Raw genomic sequence first — 19,224 nt, forward strand, 5'->3', positions numbered from 1 at the left:
AAACTGTTAAATTCACGCTGGACGTCATGGCATAGTACCTCTATCAACAATTTTGCTGTATAATATAACTGCATGAAATTTCATACCTGTTTTTAAAAAATTGTATAAAAATAAAAAAGAAGCAACCTTTAAACAAGCTATAAAATAAATCCATTATAGGCTTGAACATATGCTCTTCAACAATAGACTTGTTTATATAAATAAGTGTTAAAAATTGAATAGCTTTAAGTTTTTGCAAGTTTTACATTTATAAAACAATTTACAGAAAAATGGCTATTGCATTTGGCAGCTTTGAATTGTGTAATCCTAAAACAACATTTTAACATATTTAGTATGAAAGAAATGATTTATTTTTCAGACAAATGTTTCAATCAAGAGATTATCAGCCTTTCTTAAGAGTGGTGATTTAAACTTAGATAATGTACAACATGAACAAATATCCGGTATGTTTTATAAGTGGATTAAATGATATTTGTAGCTCATATAATTATACATGCATAAGATAAGAGGGATCAGTGAAAAATCAGTTGACATTAACCTGACATTCATACTCAGTTTTATAATTAACATAACTTCTGAGGGTCAGCAGTTCCAATAGCAACCAAAAAAAAAAAAAATAGATAACCATGCATGGATATCAAGAAACATGGTCATTGAACAATTAATACAGCATTGGGGAGAAAACAGTCCTTATTTTGTTTATTTTGAATTTTTAATGAACAGTCAGGTGATTATAAGGTATAGATCCCACATAAGTTTGTGTTGTTGATGATTATTACACAATTTTACATTTCTGTTTAAAAATATACATCTTACACTAAAATGTTACATCTAATGTAGATTTATAAAAAAATGTAAGTTAATTTCTTATTGAAGTTATAACTTGTTCTTGTCTGATATAATTTATTATACCATCACTCTAAAGGAAGGTTTATATTGTTTTACCCCTATCTGTCTGTCCATCTTTCAGACAAAAAATTTTGTCTCTTTTTTTCACTAGAGGCTCCCTCAAATTTGTTATCAAGCTTTACTAATGTTATAATAACATATTTGCTGTTCAAGAAGATATATACTCAGATTCAGATTATGTTCACATTATCATTGCAGGAAAAGTGATTAAAGTAGAGAATGGAACTTTCACCTGGGACAGTGAATCACCTCCTGCACTGAAAAAGTAAGATTTGTATTAGAAATATAGTTAGATTAAGATGAAAAGGGGAAGAGTTTAATAAAAGATCTTAAAAATCTGTATCAGACACCAAAAATGAAATTCAGAGCTCACCATCTTCAGTGATAAAGAGCATAGGCAGATTCAGGGAATCACTAAAGCATGGCTGAAATGCCCCCTCCCCTTTTCGGATAGTCAGCCCCTCCAACCCCTTATAAAAAGTTCTGGATCTGCCACTGAGAAGGTTTGCATATCATGCAGTAGGCTGTAAATTACACAAAGAAATTGGCATTTGATTTAGTCATTTATGAAATAGTTATTATGATTTTAAGATATGATTATTGCCAAGATCAAGTACTCCATCTTTGAATGAAAAAGTTGTAAATTTCCACATCAGTAGGTCCAAAATATAGTCATAGTCCTTTGATTTTTATTGACTGAAGTAAGGACATTGTTTTACTTGCAAAACGATTTTTGGTACACTTTCCTAATTTATTTCTCCATATATTTTACATGAAATAGGAAGAAGGGAACTAAATTACATATGATTTTGTTCAATTTTATTTCCAGCATTGATTTAGAGGTAGCTGAGGGAGAATTAATTGCTGTAGTAGGAACTGTTGGATCTGGAAAGTCATCATTGATATCTGCATTTCTAGGAGAAATGGACAAGTTACAAGGAAAGGTCAATGTTAAGGTCAGTTTGATGTTTTAGTTTTCTGATCCCCTATGCTGCTTTTTTATATAAATAGAAAGTAGCCCTGCCTATATTTTGTTTATTCAGTCATTATGGTTAAAAAAAAAATGACTGTTAATTTGTTTAGAGAGATATAAGTCATAGATTAATGCACAATTTTGATTTAATGTTTATTAATGGCCACCTGTTCCCTTGTGTAAGCCTTTCTTCCATGTCATTAATGTTACATATGTTGTATATGATATTTTTCCTCTACACAAGAAATAAAACCTGACATCAGAATCTGTCACCAGATAATATAAAATAAAAAAGTTACATTAATGCAGCCAATCATTACTCCTACATAATGGAAAAGATAAATCTACAGTTCATTATTTAAAAAAAAGTACATTATCTGAATTATCTCCCATTAATAAGAACTTGTTGACTTTTTGGAGAATCTAAAACATTTATTACCAAATTTCATGTCAGTAAAAATCTAGACTGATCAATTGAACTCCTTTGCAAACCAACCAAGATGACAGAATACTGCCATACTACCTTAATATAGGCAATTCTAGATTCTTCTAAATATCTTAACCAATTTGTATTTTATAGGGAAAGATAGCATATGTACCACAACAGGCATGGATACAGAATGCCACTGTTAAAGACAACATTTTGTTTGGAAGAGAGATGAACCTGGCAAAATATGAACAAGTGATTGAATCTTGTTCATTAAAAAGAGATTTTGAAATTCTAACTGGAGGTGACATGACCGAGATTGGTGAGAAGGTATGTCTAGCAGACTTTTATTTTTTTAATCTTTAAAGTATAAGATTGTTTACAACCATCTCTGTTATTATCAACATCATGGCAGTCAATTCTGTCAACTTAATACCAATACATATTTACAAACATCCAGGTACTGTGAATTTTTAGGGGTGGAATTCTCTGAATTTTACCTCAACTGTATTGGGAATTCAAAATTTTAAGTCAAATTGACAATACAATGGTTAAAGATATCACAAAGACATTTTATACCATGTCTAATATATAACCTGGAGAGTTTTAATTGGATTTCAAACAAAATCCACAAAAATTGGTATCCAACAAATAATAATGAATACACAGTATATATTTAGTTTAAGACCTATAATGGTTTACTTTTATAAATTGTGACTTGGATGGAGAGTTGTCTCAATGGCACTCATACCACATCTTCTTATATCTATAGAAGACATTTTACAGTTGTTGTTATAGATGAAAGATTAATTATTGATTTTTGAAATTCAGGGAATAAATTTAAGTGGTGGGCAGAAACAGAGAATCAGTTTAGCTCGAGCTGTTTATAACAATGCTGATATCTACTTGTTAGATGATCCACTGAGTGCTGTTGATTCACATGTTGGTAAACACATGTTTAAAAATGTCTTTGGCAAGAAAGGACTCTTAAAGAATAAGGTAATATTTCACTAGACCATATGCCAAGAGAAAATTTAAGCTAGATACATGTTGAATTTATGTTGTACAACAGGAAGGTGATGGGTAACGCCCTTTGCCATGAAGAAAATGTTTCATTGCAGAACCATTGGCATCAAATGAACCAAAAATTCTTATAGTTATATATGATTGAGACCCATTTCACCTTGTCTGTCTGAATAATTATCTATCCTTTTCTGTCACTATATTCCTATGTTCTACTTAAGGGCATACAATACAGTTTTTATCCCGTATTTACATTTTGATAAAAATTTCCATATAGACTATTTTTTACCTGATTAAATCAAATATGTAATAAAAAATATACCTTCATGTGCTACTTTTTGAGTAAAATGAAGTAGAAATTTGTATATATGCTCAAAATTCAGATTTGTGGCCGTATTTTCTCTTTCGAAAGAAAGACATAACTTTTTTGTTTTAAAAGATAAACACGAATTGTTTTTTGTTAAATAATTTATAATGTCTGTATTTTATAAGTATCCTAAAAAATTATACATTTTTTATTCAGAAATAACTCGTATTTATCAAATGTTCATAAATGTAGAAAAAAACATAATTTTTTGCGGTATATTTATCAAATTTTTAAAAATATGCACTATTTACGTTTTCATGAAAATAAGCACACATAATCTTCTTACGTAATAGGGGTCCATGAACTCGTTTTCAAGTTAAATAAGTTTGAATGACAACAATCAGGCGAAAACTGAATCTTTTCTCGATAAGTTATAGTTTGACGTCACGAAAATAACAATTTAAGTTAGCAACGTCATTACCTCTCCTGTAACTGTATCACTTCATATTTGGTCAATGCTGAACAATGATGACTTGTTATGTGTCCGATCTGTCAGACATGTATCTCCTGTTTTCCATTACTTTGAATTACAAGCTAGTAACATGTGCATTCTTGCTTTATTTGTTACTTTTAAGACCATTGAATTTTTTTTTAACTTCTATACTTTATATATACATCTAAAATGCTATTTTTGCCTACTTAAGGATGTACTTAGGTGATCTAAGGTAACATTAAAAAAAATTAAGAAGTCAAAATTGATACTTTAAGCTTGAAGAGTATTAGTTAAGGTTTGAAATAGGCCAAAAATATTGATAGGTCACGAAGCTCCTTTTCAAGATTTATAAAATATGTCAAGAAAAGGCTGACTAGGACTTTTACCTTATAATTGCATTGGTATATTTGGGTCTCAAATCAAAAGAAAGAAAATCAAGAATCTGCTGAAATTTTGTCAAATGACCTTTTATGAGCTATGAAGTCTTATGAAAGATAAATAGGTGTTATGGGGCAAAATATTTTACCTTGTTTAGTATGGAAAAACACAAAGGAGTCTGAACATTTGACACTTATTCCAAAACATCACCTAAGTCTATCTTTAACAGAGGTACTTCTTTCAACTCATTTGTGGTTTTTTTTTTCAGACAAGAATTTTAGTAACACATGGTATCCAATGGTTACCAATGGTTGACAGGGTAATAGTATTGGTGGATGGACAGATTTCAGAAATGGGAACATATGAGGAGTTATTAAGCCATGAAGGAGCATTTGCACAGTTTCTGAATGCTTATTTCACTGAGGTTAAAGAGGAGGATGAGGAGGTTGACCTTGACAACGATCCTGAAGGTGAGACTTTAAGCATGAAAACAAGATATCATATATTATATAAAGATAAATCTAAATCTAAGATGTTATGAAGTTATACAACTCATGTATAATCTGTTTGTCATATAGAACATTGAAATACATTAAAAAACTATATAACATTTCACTAACTACATATATCATTCCGACCATGGTGGCTTAAATTTTATGCTTCAATGGCTTAAAGTAAATAATGAAAGTCACGCCATATTTTTTTCTGTATCTCCTTTGGGTATGGAAATCTTTTTATTCAGTACAAAACTATTTCTGTAGTATAATGATCAATAGTGTCCTTCCTTACCCTATATACTTAATGGACCAGTCCAGGACTTAATAGGCAGATTCATTTTATTGAAGTGAAGAGTTTGATTTGCAAATAAATGTTTCTTTTTATCTTATAGTAAATTATTGTTGTTTGTGTTACTATTTATCTATAGAACAATTATAAGTCTTATAAAATCAAAATCCAATGTTTTTTTTAAATGTTTTTTTTAAATTTATTTTGTAGTGATTGAAGAAAAGTGCCGTATCCTTGAACAATTTCAGACTGTGACACATGAAAAATGCTGGTTTGACAAGGGAAAGCAAACTGAAAGGTACAGATTTATAATAAGAATTTCTAACTAGAATAATTTTATGTCCATTTATAGTTTCACTGAAATTTTCTATTTATTCTTTTTTTTTTACATTTGTGATAATGCTTTTTACAAAGATGCATGCAATTATTGAATAAAAGTTCTATATATCTGTGTTTTATAATTTAATGAAAAAAGGAAACTGATAGATTCTCATTCATTTTTAAAATACCAGAGAAAGCTGATAGTTTTTTCATTGGAAATTGAAATTTAATTGTTTGGAACATTTCATTTTGTAAACAGGAGGGCAGATAAGTTAAAAAAGAAGGCTAAGTTAATAAGAACAATCTCTATGATAGACCAGAGTGCCTTACCTTCTACAGAGAATAAAGTGAAACAACCCGAGAAAAAAGTGGAAAAATTAATTGAGAAGGAGAAAGAAGGACAGGGAAAGGTAAATGAAAATGCATTGTTGTAGTAGCTAGACGATGGGTAATAGTCTGTGTGTTATTCTTTATAGTGAACCCTTTTAACTTTGCTGTTGTTAGAAAATTAAAACAAATACTTTCATGTTGTTAAAATAAAAAGGTTAAGGGCATACGATACAGTTACAGCAAAGGTCATGAGGTTGCTACCGTAAAATGTTATTTTCGCAACGTCAAACTCTGACATATCGGGAAAAGATGCATTTTTCGACTGATTTTTATCATTCAAACTGATTTAATTTGAAAACGAGTGCATGGACCCCTATTTTTTAAAACACCAATTTGTTTCATTTTGCAAGGAGATTATGTGACCCAAATTTTATAAAACTGTAAATAGCGCATTTTTTTAAATTTTGATAAACATGCAGCAAAAAATGACGTTTTTTCCTCTATTCATGAACGTTTGATAAATATAGAATTATTTCGGAATAAAAATTGCATAATTTTTAATGATACTTATAAAATACAGAAATTATCGATTATTTAACAAAAACCATTTTGTGTTTATCTTTTAAAACAAAAAAGTTATGTCTTTCTTTCGAAAAAGAAAATATGGACACAAATCTGAGTTTTGAGCAAATATACAAAATTTTGAACTCATTTTACTCAAAAAGTAGCACATGAAGGTATATTTTTTATTACATATTTGATTTAATGAGGTAAAAAATAGCCTATATGCAAATTTTCATCAACTTGTAAATACAGGTTCAAAACTGTATCGTATGCCCTTAACACTTTTTGAAATAGTGCAAAAAAATAATAAAATAGGTAAACACATTGCTGTTGTTAAAAAGGCATCATGTGTACAATTTGTTTTTTTTACAAATATTTCAAGAGAGTTGTCATCTACTTATTTATTGAATCAAACTTATCACTTTCCCAACACTTCAATTCTGTGCAGATTCTTTTTATGGTAACATAGTTTTACATTATCTATTTATAGATTGAATGGAAGGTTTTTATGTCATACTTTAGAGCAGTAGGGATTCCTGCTATGGTTGTTATCTTCCTGTTATTTTCGGTATACCAAGGAACCAGTATATTTGCTAATATTTGGCTCAGCTGGTGGAGTGACGATGATTTATTAGCTAATAGAACTTTATCCAATACAACTTTGTATTCTGATAAAAATACAATGTATTTAGGAGTGTATGGTGGTCTGGGAGTAGTGCAAGGTATGATACTATAATATTTAAGGGAATATCTCTCAAAAATATTAAATTTGCCAGGTACAACTTATACAAGTAGTCTAATATATCAAAATACATTGATTTTGTAAAGTTTATTAAGAAATTGGAATAGTTCATATAATGTCTTAATGATTGAAAACAAAATCTAACTAATCTTTTTCAAAATTTGAGCTCCAGGCCTGTAGAATTAAAAGTTCATCTGATACAAATGATTTTCTTTACAGCTGTTATCATATTGATATATTCACTGCTTGGTACTCTGTCCTATCTGATACAAATGATTTTATTTACAGCTGTTATCATATTGATATATTCACTGCTTGGTACTCTGTCCTATCTGAAAGCTGCAGCTAAACTTCATCACAACATGCTTGTCAGCATCATGAGAGCTCCAATGTCATTTTTTGACACCACACCATCTGGAAGGATTGTGAATCGTTTCTCTGGAGATGTACAGACAATTGATGTGACCTTGCCAATGACCTTTAGAATGTGGATCATGATTGCCTTCCAGACATTGAGCACAGTGCTTGTCATATCCATCAGTACACCTATATTTTTAAGTGTCATTGTCCCACTTGGGATATTTTACTATTTCATTCAGGTAATAGTCAAATGTTTACCTCCCAGAGGGGATGATATCACAACAGCACACTTATTTTATCCATTTGAAGCTCTACATATTGAAACTAAATGATTTTGACCGATATGGAGTAAATACCATTAAAACCCAAATGTTCATAGCAATAGCCTTTACTTTTATAAACAAAATCCTAAAGACAGACTTTTGAGAAATCACAATTAAAAGTTCAAAATAAAAAATGCAATATTTCAGTTTCTTTTTGTATACCTCCTTTATGTTTACTCTTCGTTCTCATAACTTTTTTAATTGATTATACCTCTGGATATGTAAATGCTACGTTTTTCTGTAATTAGGTTTTGCTTAACCAGTTCTAAATGTATACAAAAATCAATTAGAATAAAATAAAACAACCTTATTACATTTACTTGCTGTTAAAGAGCCATTAAATTATCAACTGTAAATACAGAATACCTAGTAAATAGACATTAATAAAAGATTTCATTAGGCTTACATGGACAAGAAAACTAAATGGTTATATTGCTTTTTGATCAATTAAACTTTAAAGAGTAAGTGTTCAAATGTAAAATCTTGAAATATTTTCAATTACACAGACAGAATATTTATGAAATTTGAAAGTATCTTATATGTTATGTTTAGAATTGCCAGAGTTTATTTTATTTTGTTGGTAGCATCCCTAGTAAACAACCTCTAGTGAATACCATTGAGGTAATTTCTTATTGTTTTCTCTTGTACAGCCTCTAATGAATTGTATTGAGATTATTTTGTTTATGTTTTCTAGAGATTTTATATTCCATCATCAAGACAGTTGCAGAGACTAGAATCCACATCAAAATCTCCAATTTACAACCACTTTAGTGAAACATTGAGTGGAGCTACAAGTCTAAGAGCATATAAAGCACAAGACAGATTCATCCAGGAATCACTATACAGAGTGGACAAAAATATTAGTTTCTATTTTACTAAAATAGCTTCACAAAGGTATGATCAGTTTTATTATAATTACTGTTGAGTGGGGGGGAAATATCAGTTTTTATATCATTGAACAAATTCATCGCTGTGCAAATTAAGCTAAGAATAACCAATTTTCTGTTTGGTTTTGGTAGTAAACTTATGATAAAATCATTAAAAGAAATTTTGCTGATTTTTGTTTAGCACAATTTTTAATTCATAAATAGTTCCACTGTGAACACTCCAGCCATTTTTTTTTAAAGTTATGGTAAGTAGTGAGATAAGTTACAAACATTTACTTACACCACTTAGCTACAGAAGCTACTGCAATGTCATCCATAACATCAAACAATCAATGTCATTGTCCTATCACTGTGGAATTATAACAAAAAAATATTTATAAAGACACAACTGATTGTTTGTAATATATTTTGTTATTATATCTTCTTGAATTTTTATTATCAATAATATTTTAAGTAATGAAGTAATGGGATAAAAAACCTCACTCTACCTATTGTTGTATTGAGAATCCTATTTGCTAACATATATGTCTTTTCCCTTTGATGAAAGAAGCTCCCACAGATGTTGTGCTATAGCATTTTGAATTTAATGTTAGTGTATATATTGTAGATGGCTTGGTTGGAGATTAGAGTTGATAGGCAATCTGATTGTATTTGCAGCAGCATTATTTGCAGTGTTGACACCCAATGTAGAAGGGGGTGTTGTAGGCTTGTCTATCTCTTATGCTCTACAGGTAGGTGTCACTTTCTCATTGTAAAGAACAAAGATTATTTGGTTTTTCTTGATCTATTTTTAGTCTTTTATGTAATTAGTTTAATTTTGTGGGTATCAATTTTCGTGGATTGAGGAAAACTTGGATTTTCTTGGGTATTTGATTTCTTAATTGGTTTTGTCAAAATCTGCATGCATTCCTATAGAAAATTAGCAAGTTGGACATTTAAATTTGTGGGTCCCCTGAGCCTACAAAATTCATGAAAATAGGTATCTAGCGAATATCCACAGTAGTAAAGACTTTAGGGCTATAGATTTACAAATGAAATATTACATTTTGTTAAAACATAGGGTAACTTTTAATTACATAAAAAAATTGTTTATGAAATTACAAGAAACTACAGTTATATTACCGGGATTTTTCTAAATTAAATGGAAAAAAATAGGTATCTGTGCAAATTTTATATTTGTATAAAATTATATGAGAAATTTTCACATTTACTTTAGGTGTTAAGTAGAAAACTTTTTCATCATCATATTCTTAAGTTAATTTCCAGGTCCATCAGAACCATACACTTGAGATAGACGTTATCATCTAAAAAGTAACTGTCAAGACAAAGAGGTACAATGAAATGACTGTTGCTTTGATTAAAGGTTATTTCTGAGTTTGTAGTTTTAGGTATATCATCCAAATGTCCTTTCCAACAGTTGCAGACATGTTTCTAGTCATTTTTTGTACTGATGTATTATTTCAACTCACAATTTATTATGTTTTAGATAACTGGTGCTCTGAATATGTTTGTCAGGACTTCTAGTGACCTTGAATCTAATGTAGTATCTGTTGAAAGAACTAAAGAATATGCTGAAGTGGAAAGGGAGGTAATTTCAAACTTTTTAACTACATTGTTCACTTATTTTATGTATCCAAGATTTTGGTTATAATATTTTTTACCCTATCTGTGGTATCTTTGATTTTAAATTGAATAGAAACTATGCAATCAACTTTGTCAACAAATGAATTATTGATTGAGAGAAGATCATTTATATATTGGAATGTGAAGTTCAACAATAATACAATTTTAATTCACACTGAGATGCCCATATATAATTCATGCCTCATAAAAAGAAAGGAACAAATCAGGGAGTAGAGGAGACTGTTGTTTACCATATGAAAGACATCAAGTTGTTTAATTGATGAAATGGATGCAAACAAAAATGGAAAAAAGTATCATTTATTAATAGTCGTGTCCATTACCAATCCCAGCAAAACATATTACTAGTACATTTGTACATGTGATACCTTTGTCAATAAGTGAATTATATATTGCTTCCTGTACAGACTTTTAAAAAAAATTATATTGCATATACTATACATCTATTTTGTAGTTATTTTTATCGTAGCCTGATTTGACCTTTCTTATGTAAAATAATTACTGTTTAAGAAAGGTGTGTGTCTGTGATAAGATTATAATGATGTGTGGTAATCAACTAGAAGTCTTCGATTTTCAATGATGGAAAAATGATTAAGCTGCACCTGGTGTTTCGGCTATCATTTAGGTCATTTTTGACCAAGGCCGTAAATCCTCATCAGGTACCCTAGCCTTGTATAATTACAATTACTATGTAATTACAATTTGATTAGTTCTTGCTGTGGTAACATATCAAATGTAGTGGTACTTTTAGGGCACTGAGATTTGCTGGTTTTTCACCTTTTTCAGTGTTAGATTCTTTTAATTGTTGTAATTATACTCATAGACTGTATTACATTGATATTATTGTTTTCTTTTGATGACAGGCTGAATGGATAAATCCTAACAAGAGGCCCCCATCAGACTGGCCTGCTTCAGGAGAGTGTAAATTTGAGAATTACCAAACGAGATATAGAGCTGGATTAGATTTAGTGATACGAGGAATCACATGTGATATTGCTGGAGGACAAAAGGTCTGTTTGGAAAATTGATTATGAATTTGTCTTAATCTATTAAAAAATATATAGTTATATTCCTTTATAACTCATAGTCAATACTTTAAGAACCTAGTTTAAAATAAGCTGGTTGGCGTTCATACCTTAACCTTGGTTTGGATATATTCAACAATGTAACATGTTAGAGTTTTGAAGTTTCAATAATAATTCAGAGGTCTATTTTGGTTTTTGTCGAACCTGCAACTTTTGTTGCAGAAAGCTCGACATAGGGATAGTGATCCGGCGGCGGCGGCGGCGGCGGCGTTAGCTAACTTCTTAAAGGGTTTATATTTTAGAAGGTGAAAGACCTGGATGCTTCATACTTTATATATAGATGCCTCATGTTACGAAGTTTCCGTCAGTCACATGTCCAATGTCCTTGACCTCAATTTCATGGTTCAGTGACCACTTGAAAAAAAAGTTCAAAATTTTTGTAATGTTGAATTCTCTCTTATTATAAGTAATAGGATAACTATATTTGGTATGTGCGTACCTTGCAAGGTCCTCATGCCCGTCAGACAGTTTTCACTTGACCTTACCTCATTTCATGGATCAGTGAACAAGGTTAAGTTTTAGTGGTCAAGTTCATATCTCAGATACTATAAGTAATAGGGCTAGTATATTTGGAAGGACTGGAAGGTGTACATGTCCAACTGGCAGGTGTCTTCTGACCTTGACCTCATTTTCATGGTTCAGTGGTTATAGTTAAGTTTTTGTGTTTTGGTCTGTTTTTCTCATACTTTATGCAATAGGTCTACTATATATGTTGTATGAAATGGTTGTAAGGTGTACATGTCTAGCGGGCAGATGTCATCTGACCTTGACCTCATTTTCATGGTTCAATGGTCAAAGTTAAGTTTTTAAGTTTTGGTCTTTTTATCTAATATTATATGCCAAAGGTCAACTATATTTGGTGTATGGAAATATATTATGATCTTTATCTCAGTCCCGCAGGTTTTATTTGACCATGACCTCAATTGCACGGTTCATTGCACAGTGTTAAGTTTTTGTGTTTTGGTCTATTTTTCTTAAACTAAAAGTAATAGGTCAACTATATTTGTTTTATGGAAGCTTTGTTAGCTGTACATGTCTGCCTGGCATGGTTCATCTGACCTTGACCTCATTTTCATGGTTCATTGGTCTTTGTTTAACTATCTTGGTTAATGTTAAGTTTATGTGACAGTTGTAATCAAGCTTTTTACTAAGGACTATCAACATAATATCAATGATTAGTAAAGAAGGCGAGACATTTCAGTGTGTGCACTCTTGTTTTCTAAGTAATGGACTTTTAGTCACCTTTGTTTAGTCTGGCCCTTAACTTCATTAAGCAAATGAAGAATAGTCATTTTAGATAAATAAAAAATAATAATTTAGATATGAACAGAAGAACTCTCTTATAAACTGTATATGATACATAAATGGCAGGTAAATTGTGTGACTGTATTTACATTGCTTTATAGGTTGGAATTGTGGGTAGAACTGGTGCTGGCAAGTCCTCATTGGCGATGGCATTGTTCCGTCTGATTGAGTCTGCAGAGGGTAAAATCATTATTGACGGAGAATGTATTGCTGACATGGGATTACATGATCTTCGTCAAAAACTAACAATTCTTCCTCAGGTAACCTTTTATATTTATTAAGATAGAAGGCGTTTCCCATGTGTTTTAGAGTATAAATTGGGATATTTTGGCTTAAGTTATAGGTTTATTTTGTGCATATTTGAAAACAATGAGAGCACCAAAATCATACATACTAAAACAAAAAATTCATCCAAATGATAAAAGCAAGGCTATCCTTCATTATGAGGGAATATTATGAGCAATGATAATACACAAACAATGAAATAAGCCTATACAAGATATATGGAGAGAAAAAAAACCAGTATGCCTTTTATTCAAAAGGTCAACTCATCAAATATTTCAACAGTTTTCATCATCTCCTTTACTTGATAACAGGAATAAACAAACCAGTGTGACAGCATTAATCAAATGTAACTTAAATTTCAGTACCAGGATTGACCAAAACATAAAAATTTAAATGCTATTTTTTTTGGTGAAATCCAACAAAATATACCTACACCAAAATATTCTGATTTACAATTTAGTGTATTATTCAAGGAAGAAACAAATGACTGTTTGACTTGATGCTTGTTCCAAATTAAACCATATATGATTATAGTTATTTCAAATGAGGCCTAAGACTAAAGTTTTTTTTAGGCTTTTCAATTTTTCTGAAATGAAATGAAATTTACTGAAATTTAAAAGTAAGATGTAGATTTTGTCACAGCAGAAATAAGTATATGGTATTATTTTTTTTATTTTCTTTCCAGGACCCTGTTTTGTTTTCTGGATCTCTCAGAATGAACCTTGACCCTATTGAACAATACAGTGATGAACAGTTATGGAAATCATTGGAGCATGCCCACTTAAAAAGTTATGTTGAAGGTCTAGCTGATAAATTAGACTATGAATGTGGTGAAGGAGGGCAAAATCTCAGGTAAACAGGCTTATATAAATAAATGTAAAAGACGTAACAATCTGGTAATGAAGCAGACTTAAACTTAAGTACACATATCAATTTAAAATCAGTCTGGTAGAATTGTCACTCTATCCTATTCAGCTTTGTTTCTTCAGCATAATTGTTCCTGACAGCCATATAGCGAAGGTATAAAAAAGCTTTTTGAAAACTTCTCAGAGACTTTGCTGACTTTTATTATGTGAAGGGCTTGTTTTATGAGTATACTGTTTTTTATACTCAGTCTGGTAGTTATTTCAATCCATGTAATGTAAAATAAAGACAGAAAAAAAAAGATTTTAATTAAGGAATGACTGTAATATTTTTTCTGTCTATGAAGAAATAACATAAAAAATTTGGTGCACACTGAATAACGCGTGTAGCGGGCTATTTAACAGTGTGCACCACATTTTTTATGTTATTTTGAATAGAGAGAAAAAATATTACAGTCATTTCTTATAATTTAATTCTAAATTCCATTTTAAACCGTAGAAAACCTTGAAAACATGACTAAATTATGTCTATGGTCTGATAACAAAATAACGTCGGTCAATCAGAAGACACGTTACATCCAAAACTTAATTATTTGAAAATAATCTTTCCAACAGCTTTAATTTTTATAGCCTTTGTAGTTGATAACCACTTATTCAATCTTTGACACAAATGTAAATGATTTTATTTTTCAGTGTTGGTCAAAGACAGTTGGTCTGCTTGGGTCGTTCCTTACTTCACAAAACTAAGATATTGATTCTAGATGAAGCAACAGCTGCTGTTGACATGGAAACAGATGAGTTAATTCAGAAAACTATTCGTTCTGAGTTTAAAGATTGTACTATACTTACCATTGCTCACAGACTTAACACAATTTTGGATTATGATAAGTGAGTTATTATTGAAATTCTTTGTAATTATAAAAACAAGATGTAGTATGATTGCCAAAGAGACAACTCTTTACAAGAGACCAAATGACACAGAAATTAACAGCTATATGTCACTGTACGGCCTTCAACAATATTTGAGGTAATGGCTTATTTTTGTACAAATTGTGACTTGGATGGGAGGTTGACACTCATACCACATCTTCTTATATCTATTATATAAATGACACTTAAAATGTAGGTCAACCTAACCTACTTTTTTTTGGAAGTATGTTAAGCTCCCCTTGTCATATGTTTACAAATTATATTGCGATTAGTCTACTTGGTATAAAAAGTGACTCAGGAACTGAAATGTTCAACTTTGGCCAGGATTTTTTAATTTGTTGGTTTATGGATCCGCTGACCCGATTTTGCCGATTTCCATAATAAAAATAAAATTGACTTTTCATGCTTTTTTTATTCCCGCCGACCCTAACAAATGCATTATCCCTGAAAAATAATTAAATTATTCTTTTTTTATGAAATGAAATGCATTACTCACTAACAAAATTGATAACACTTTCTGTTGTGAAAAAATAAAACTTCCAGTTCACGTTTCTAAAAAAGACAAATCAATTATAACTGACCTGGAAATGTCGTTTGTGCAAATAATTTTGCAGAACAAAACCTGTGTTTAAAACAGATTACACAATAAGTTCGTTTCCCTTATTTGTCATCAGTTTGTAAGATGCATCATCTCATAGAAATAGAATTGTCCAAATGTGGACAGGTGGAAGACATCAAGTTAAAGTAGACTGTACTGAATATTAACAAACCATTTCGAATTTTCTTGTTTCATAGATAATAAAAATATATATGGTCCATTTGGATAAAAAACGGGAATGCATGATAACAGATTAACCTAATATTCTCGTTTTTCCAGTGGATGAGTCTATTACGTTTTTGACAAGTGTGTTGAAACTTATTTTCGTACGATGTTTTTACATTTTTTTTTCTATATCAGTTTTCGTGCTTGAAGATCATTATTCACCAAGTTTTCTGGAATTGATTAAGAGCTACGCCAATCTTTTTTTCTTGTTTGTGAAATAACGATTTAATTTCGTCTTTGTCCGTGGACACACATCCCCTTTTTCTTACTGGAAATTATTAGACAATGTCATGCGATGTTTATGACAGATGAGTTATAATATTTCATTTAACTAAAATTTAAGAAATGATGACAAAATAGCATAACAAAAATATTGTTAGAAAGGTGAAATATATATTTATTTTGCATATTTTTCTGTCTTGAAAGATATCTTTTTTTTCTTTTTTTTCCCGACCGACCAGACTTTTTCATGGGGAAAATCTGTTAACCAACAAATTAAAAAACACTGGCCTTATATTGAAGAAGTATAAATTTTTAGTTGGAATGACCTTGCTTTTTGAAATGATTCTTCTACACCTCAATCCATCTGAACTCTTGATGGCTGTAATTTACTCAGAGTATCTGAGATATAAATTGGACAAATCTATGATGATTCTGAGACATTTTAAAAAATGTAGGTCACAATGACTCATAAAATCAGCACTAATTAAGTACAATGGAATGGTATTGGAAACGAAATTAACCATAAAACATTAATCTGCCAAATATAAGATGACATTCAAAATAAAAATGCAATTCTTTATCTATGAAATAAATGATAGATGGAGATTACCCAATTAAGGTTTTGAAGTTGACAGCTATGATCTTAAACACCATATTCTTTCCAAGTTTTATTCAAATTGCAAAAAAAGTTCTAGACTTGGGCCAGATGAGTTTAAAGGAATGCTTATAATTTATTTCATCTATTTTGTTTTACAGGGTAATGGTTTTAGATCAGGGAAAAATTGCAGAGTTTGATGGACCAAATGCATTATTAGAGGACAAGAATTCAATATTCCATGGAATGGCTAAGGCAGCTAATATTGTATCTTAGATAGTTTTTTAAAAGTAATAAGACGCAAGGATATTTTGTCAGAACAAATTAATTTCCTTGGTATGTTTTTACTTTTGTGCCATATAACTGTATCATGTTTATTTCGCAATTTGAAAAGATATGAAATATTTATGCATTGCATGTTATTTAATATGGTTTAAAGGCCAGTCTGAAAATCAAAAGTAAACTTAGCAGTATTGGCTAACTACTCCACCATTGATGTCATTGTTGTGTTATATCATTGTTACAGGATATTTATTTTGAATTGTAGGCAGCTTTATGTCGGTTAATTTTATTGTATGTAGTTATATAATATATAAAATATTGAGCAACTTAACTTAAATTTAAATCATTAAGAAACTTTATTATCAGTAACCTTGGGATTAATTTCAAATATAAGGTTAGTTACCTCAGTGAGAAACTTTGGGAAACAACATATATTCAGTCAGTTAATGTCAAGGTTCCCTTTAGTTTTAGGGAATAGGAGGAGTTGTTTTATTATTTTCTAGGGTAAATTTGACAAGGTAATAGGATGTGCCGCATGAATAGGTCGCCTTTTCAAGTTTAAAGATATGTGAATTGGTTAGGAAAACTATCATAAATGTACGTTAAGGTCACTGATGTTTCTATTTCTTCTTCTATCATCTTTCTTGGTGTTCCTTGCTGTGTTTTTATCCACCAATTTTACTCATTTGACACTTTTGTATTTCACTCTTGCATTAGACACCATATGAAATCAAAAAATTATGGGAAAAGGTTACATTTTTACCTATGCAATATATGAAAAGGTATCCATTTTTTAAATCTTTATTATAAAAAAAGGGTTGGGTAACAGAAACTTTAGGGGAACCCCCTATGAATTAAGTAATGAAGTAGACCCCATGAGGCTGTTACAAAGTTTGAAGGTTGCATATCTTAAAATTTAAAACAATTTCTAACCGCAAAGGTTATATATTCTTCAAAAATCACTTTCCAGAGTTTATGTTAGACACACTTATGTTTAAAACTGCTTGGTGTATTTACTTTACTTGAGACAATCCACTAAGCTTCAATCGCTCTTTTTTAAAAGCTTATTTGTATTCGTTATGACTTGATCAATCTTTATACATTGTATATACTATGTGTTGTTTTTTGGTGTAAATGATATTTTTATGTCAGTTTTTTAGTAGCGTGCATGTATTTTAATATTAGAACAAATAACAAGCTATTATTTGAACTTGGAATTATTTTTAATTATGGAATTTACATAATTTCTTGTGTTTTTGAAATTTTTGATAAATTCCATGTTTATTCAGTATCATAATGTTTTGAGCAGTGCATAACACTTTCCACACAATGTATTTTGTATAGATAGTGTTGTGCGCGGCACAGTGCATTCTATCGAAAATATACTATCTTATTTGTTATAGAAAGTGTTGTGCGCGGCACAGAACATTATTATACAGAATAAACATGGAATTCATTAAAAATTTCAAGCTCAAGTAATTATGCAAATTCCATAATTAATAATAATTCCAAGTTCAAATAATAGCGTGTCAAATATTTTTATAATTTTTTGTGTATATATATATATATATATATATATATATATATATACTAGTTTATTATATATCTAATGTTTTTTCTATCTTTTTTAAATGGCAGCTTTTAAAAATGGGTACTTTTTAAGAATCTTTTATATTTTCATAGTGCAATTTTTGACATGTATGAACTTATAGTGTTTGATAGTATACTGTTTGAAATATGTATACTTTTGATATAAATTTTAATCTTGTTAATTATATCCCCCTTCTCAATTGGAGGTTGGGATGCGATAAAGAATTAGGCCTTTTTGTGGATTTTGTGAGTAGTGGGAGTATACATTATTTCTAATCAACCTAAAAAGATGTGTGCTAAATCTAGAGTGATTTTATATACAAGTTAGAAGAATATATTGTTAGATTATAGTTATATGTTTTAGGTAATAAAATGAAGAATATATTAAAAGTTTCTTTTTATTTTAACTGTCCATACATGTATTTCTTTTTCTTATTTATAAATTGTAAAACTACCTCATCATGTTAACATGAAAGTTGTAAAGTTGGGAAATGAACCAGTATATTTGAAGAGTTGGCAGCATTGATGTTCAGAATGTCAAAATCTACCTACTGTCTGTTTACACAATAACTGAGACTAGTCCTTATAGGTACCAGTCTTGTATTACAACTCCAGTTTCTGGTGCATGTCAAAACATGGAGGGAAATAAAATAGTGCATTTTTTTTTAGAAAAATTTCTGAACTCAATTTTTTCTGTTTGATTATAGGTTTATGCTGAATTGAAACATATATATAGACTTTAAAAAAATCTTGCATCTTTTGGGGATATCAATCCAGGAA

The 19,224-nt window shown here is 30.1% G+C and overlaps 1 protein-coding gene across 1 annotated transcript in view; it reads left to right on the forward strand.

Moving 5' to 3' along the window:
* Positions 1 to 18,834, forward strand: part of LOC143065027 (multidrug resistance-associated protein 1-like) — a 41,116-nt gene extending 22,282 nt beyond the window's left edge. The window contains exons 14-31 of the mRNA XM_076238307.1: positions 359 to 443; positions 1,108 to 1,174; positions 1,739 to 1,865; positions 2,463 to 2,639; positions 3,141 to 3,308; positions 4,779 to 4,980; positions 5,507 to 5,594; positions 5,877 to 6,027; positions 7,002 to 7,233; positions 7,542 to 7,852; positions 8,631 to 8,830; positions 9,431 to 9,554; positions 10,310 to 10,411; positions 11,328 to 11,474; positions 12,956 to 13,114; positions 13,825 to 13,991; positions 14,696 to 14,890; positions 16,734 to 18,834. Of these exons, the coding sequence (XP_076094422.1) occupies positions 359 to 443; positions 1,108 to 1,174; positions 1,739 to 1,865; positions 2,463 to 2,639; positions 3,141 to 3,308; positions 4,779 to 4,980; positions 5,507 to 5,594; positions 5,877 to 6,027; positions 7,002 to 7,233; positions 7,542 to 7,852; positions 8,631 to 8,830; positions 9,431 to 9,554; positions 10,310 to 10,411; positions 11,328 to 11,474; positions 12,956 to 13,114; positions 13,825 to 13,991; positions 14,696 to 14,890; positions 16,734 to 16,848 (2,817 nt within the window). The 3' untranslated portion in view covers positions 16,849 to 18,834. The remainder of the gene's footprint in view (positions 1 to 358; positions 444 to 1,107; positions 1,175 to 1,738; positions 1,866 to 2,462; positions 2,640 to 3,140; positions 3,309 to 4,778; positions 4,981 to 5,506; positions 5,595 to 5,876; positions 6,028 to 7,001; positions 7,234 to 7,541; positions 7,853 to 8,630; positions 8,831 to 9,430; positions 9,555 to 10,309; positions 10,412 to 11,327; positions 11,475 to 12,955; positions 13,115 to 13,824; positions 13,992 to 14,695; positions 14,891 to 16,733) is intronic.
* The last annotated feature ends 390 nt before the right edge of the window (positions 18,835 to 19,224 follow it).

This window comes from Mytilus galloprovincialis, chromosome 2, assembly GCF_965363235.1.
Source record: "Mytilus galloprovincialis chromosome 2, xbMytGall1.hap1.1, whole genome shotgun sequence".
NCBI lineage: Eukaryota > Metazoa > Mollusca > Bivalvia > Mytilida > Mytilidae > Mytilus > Mytilus galloprovincialis.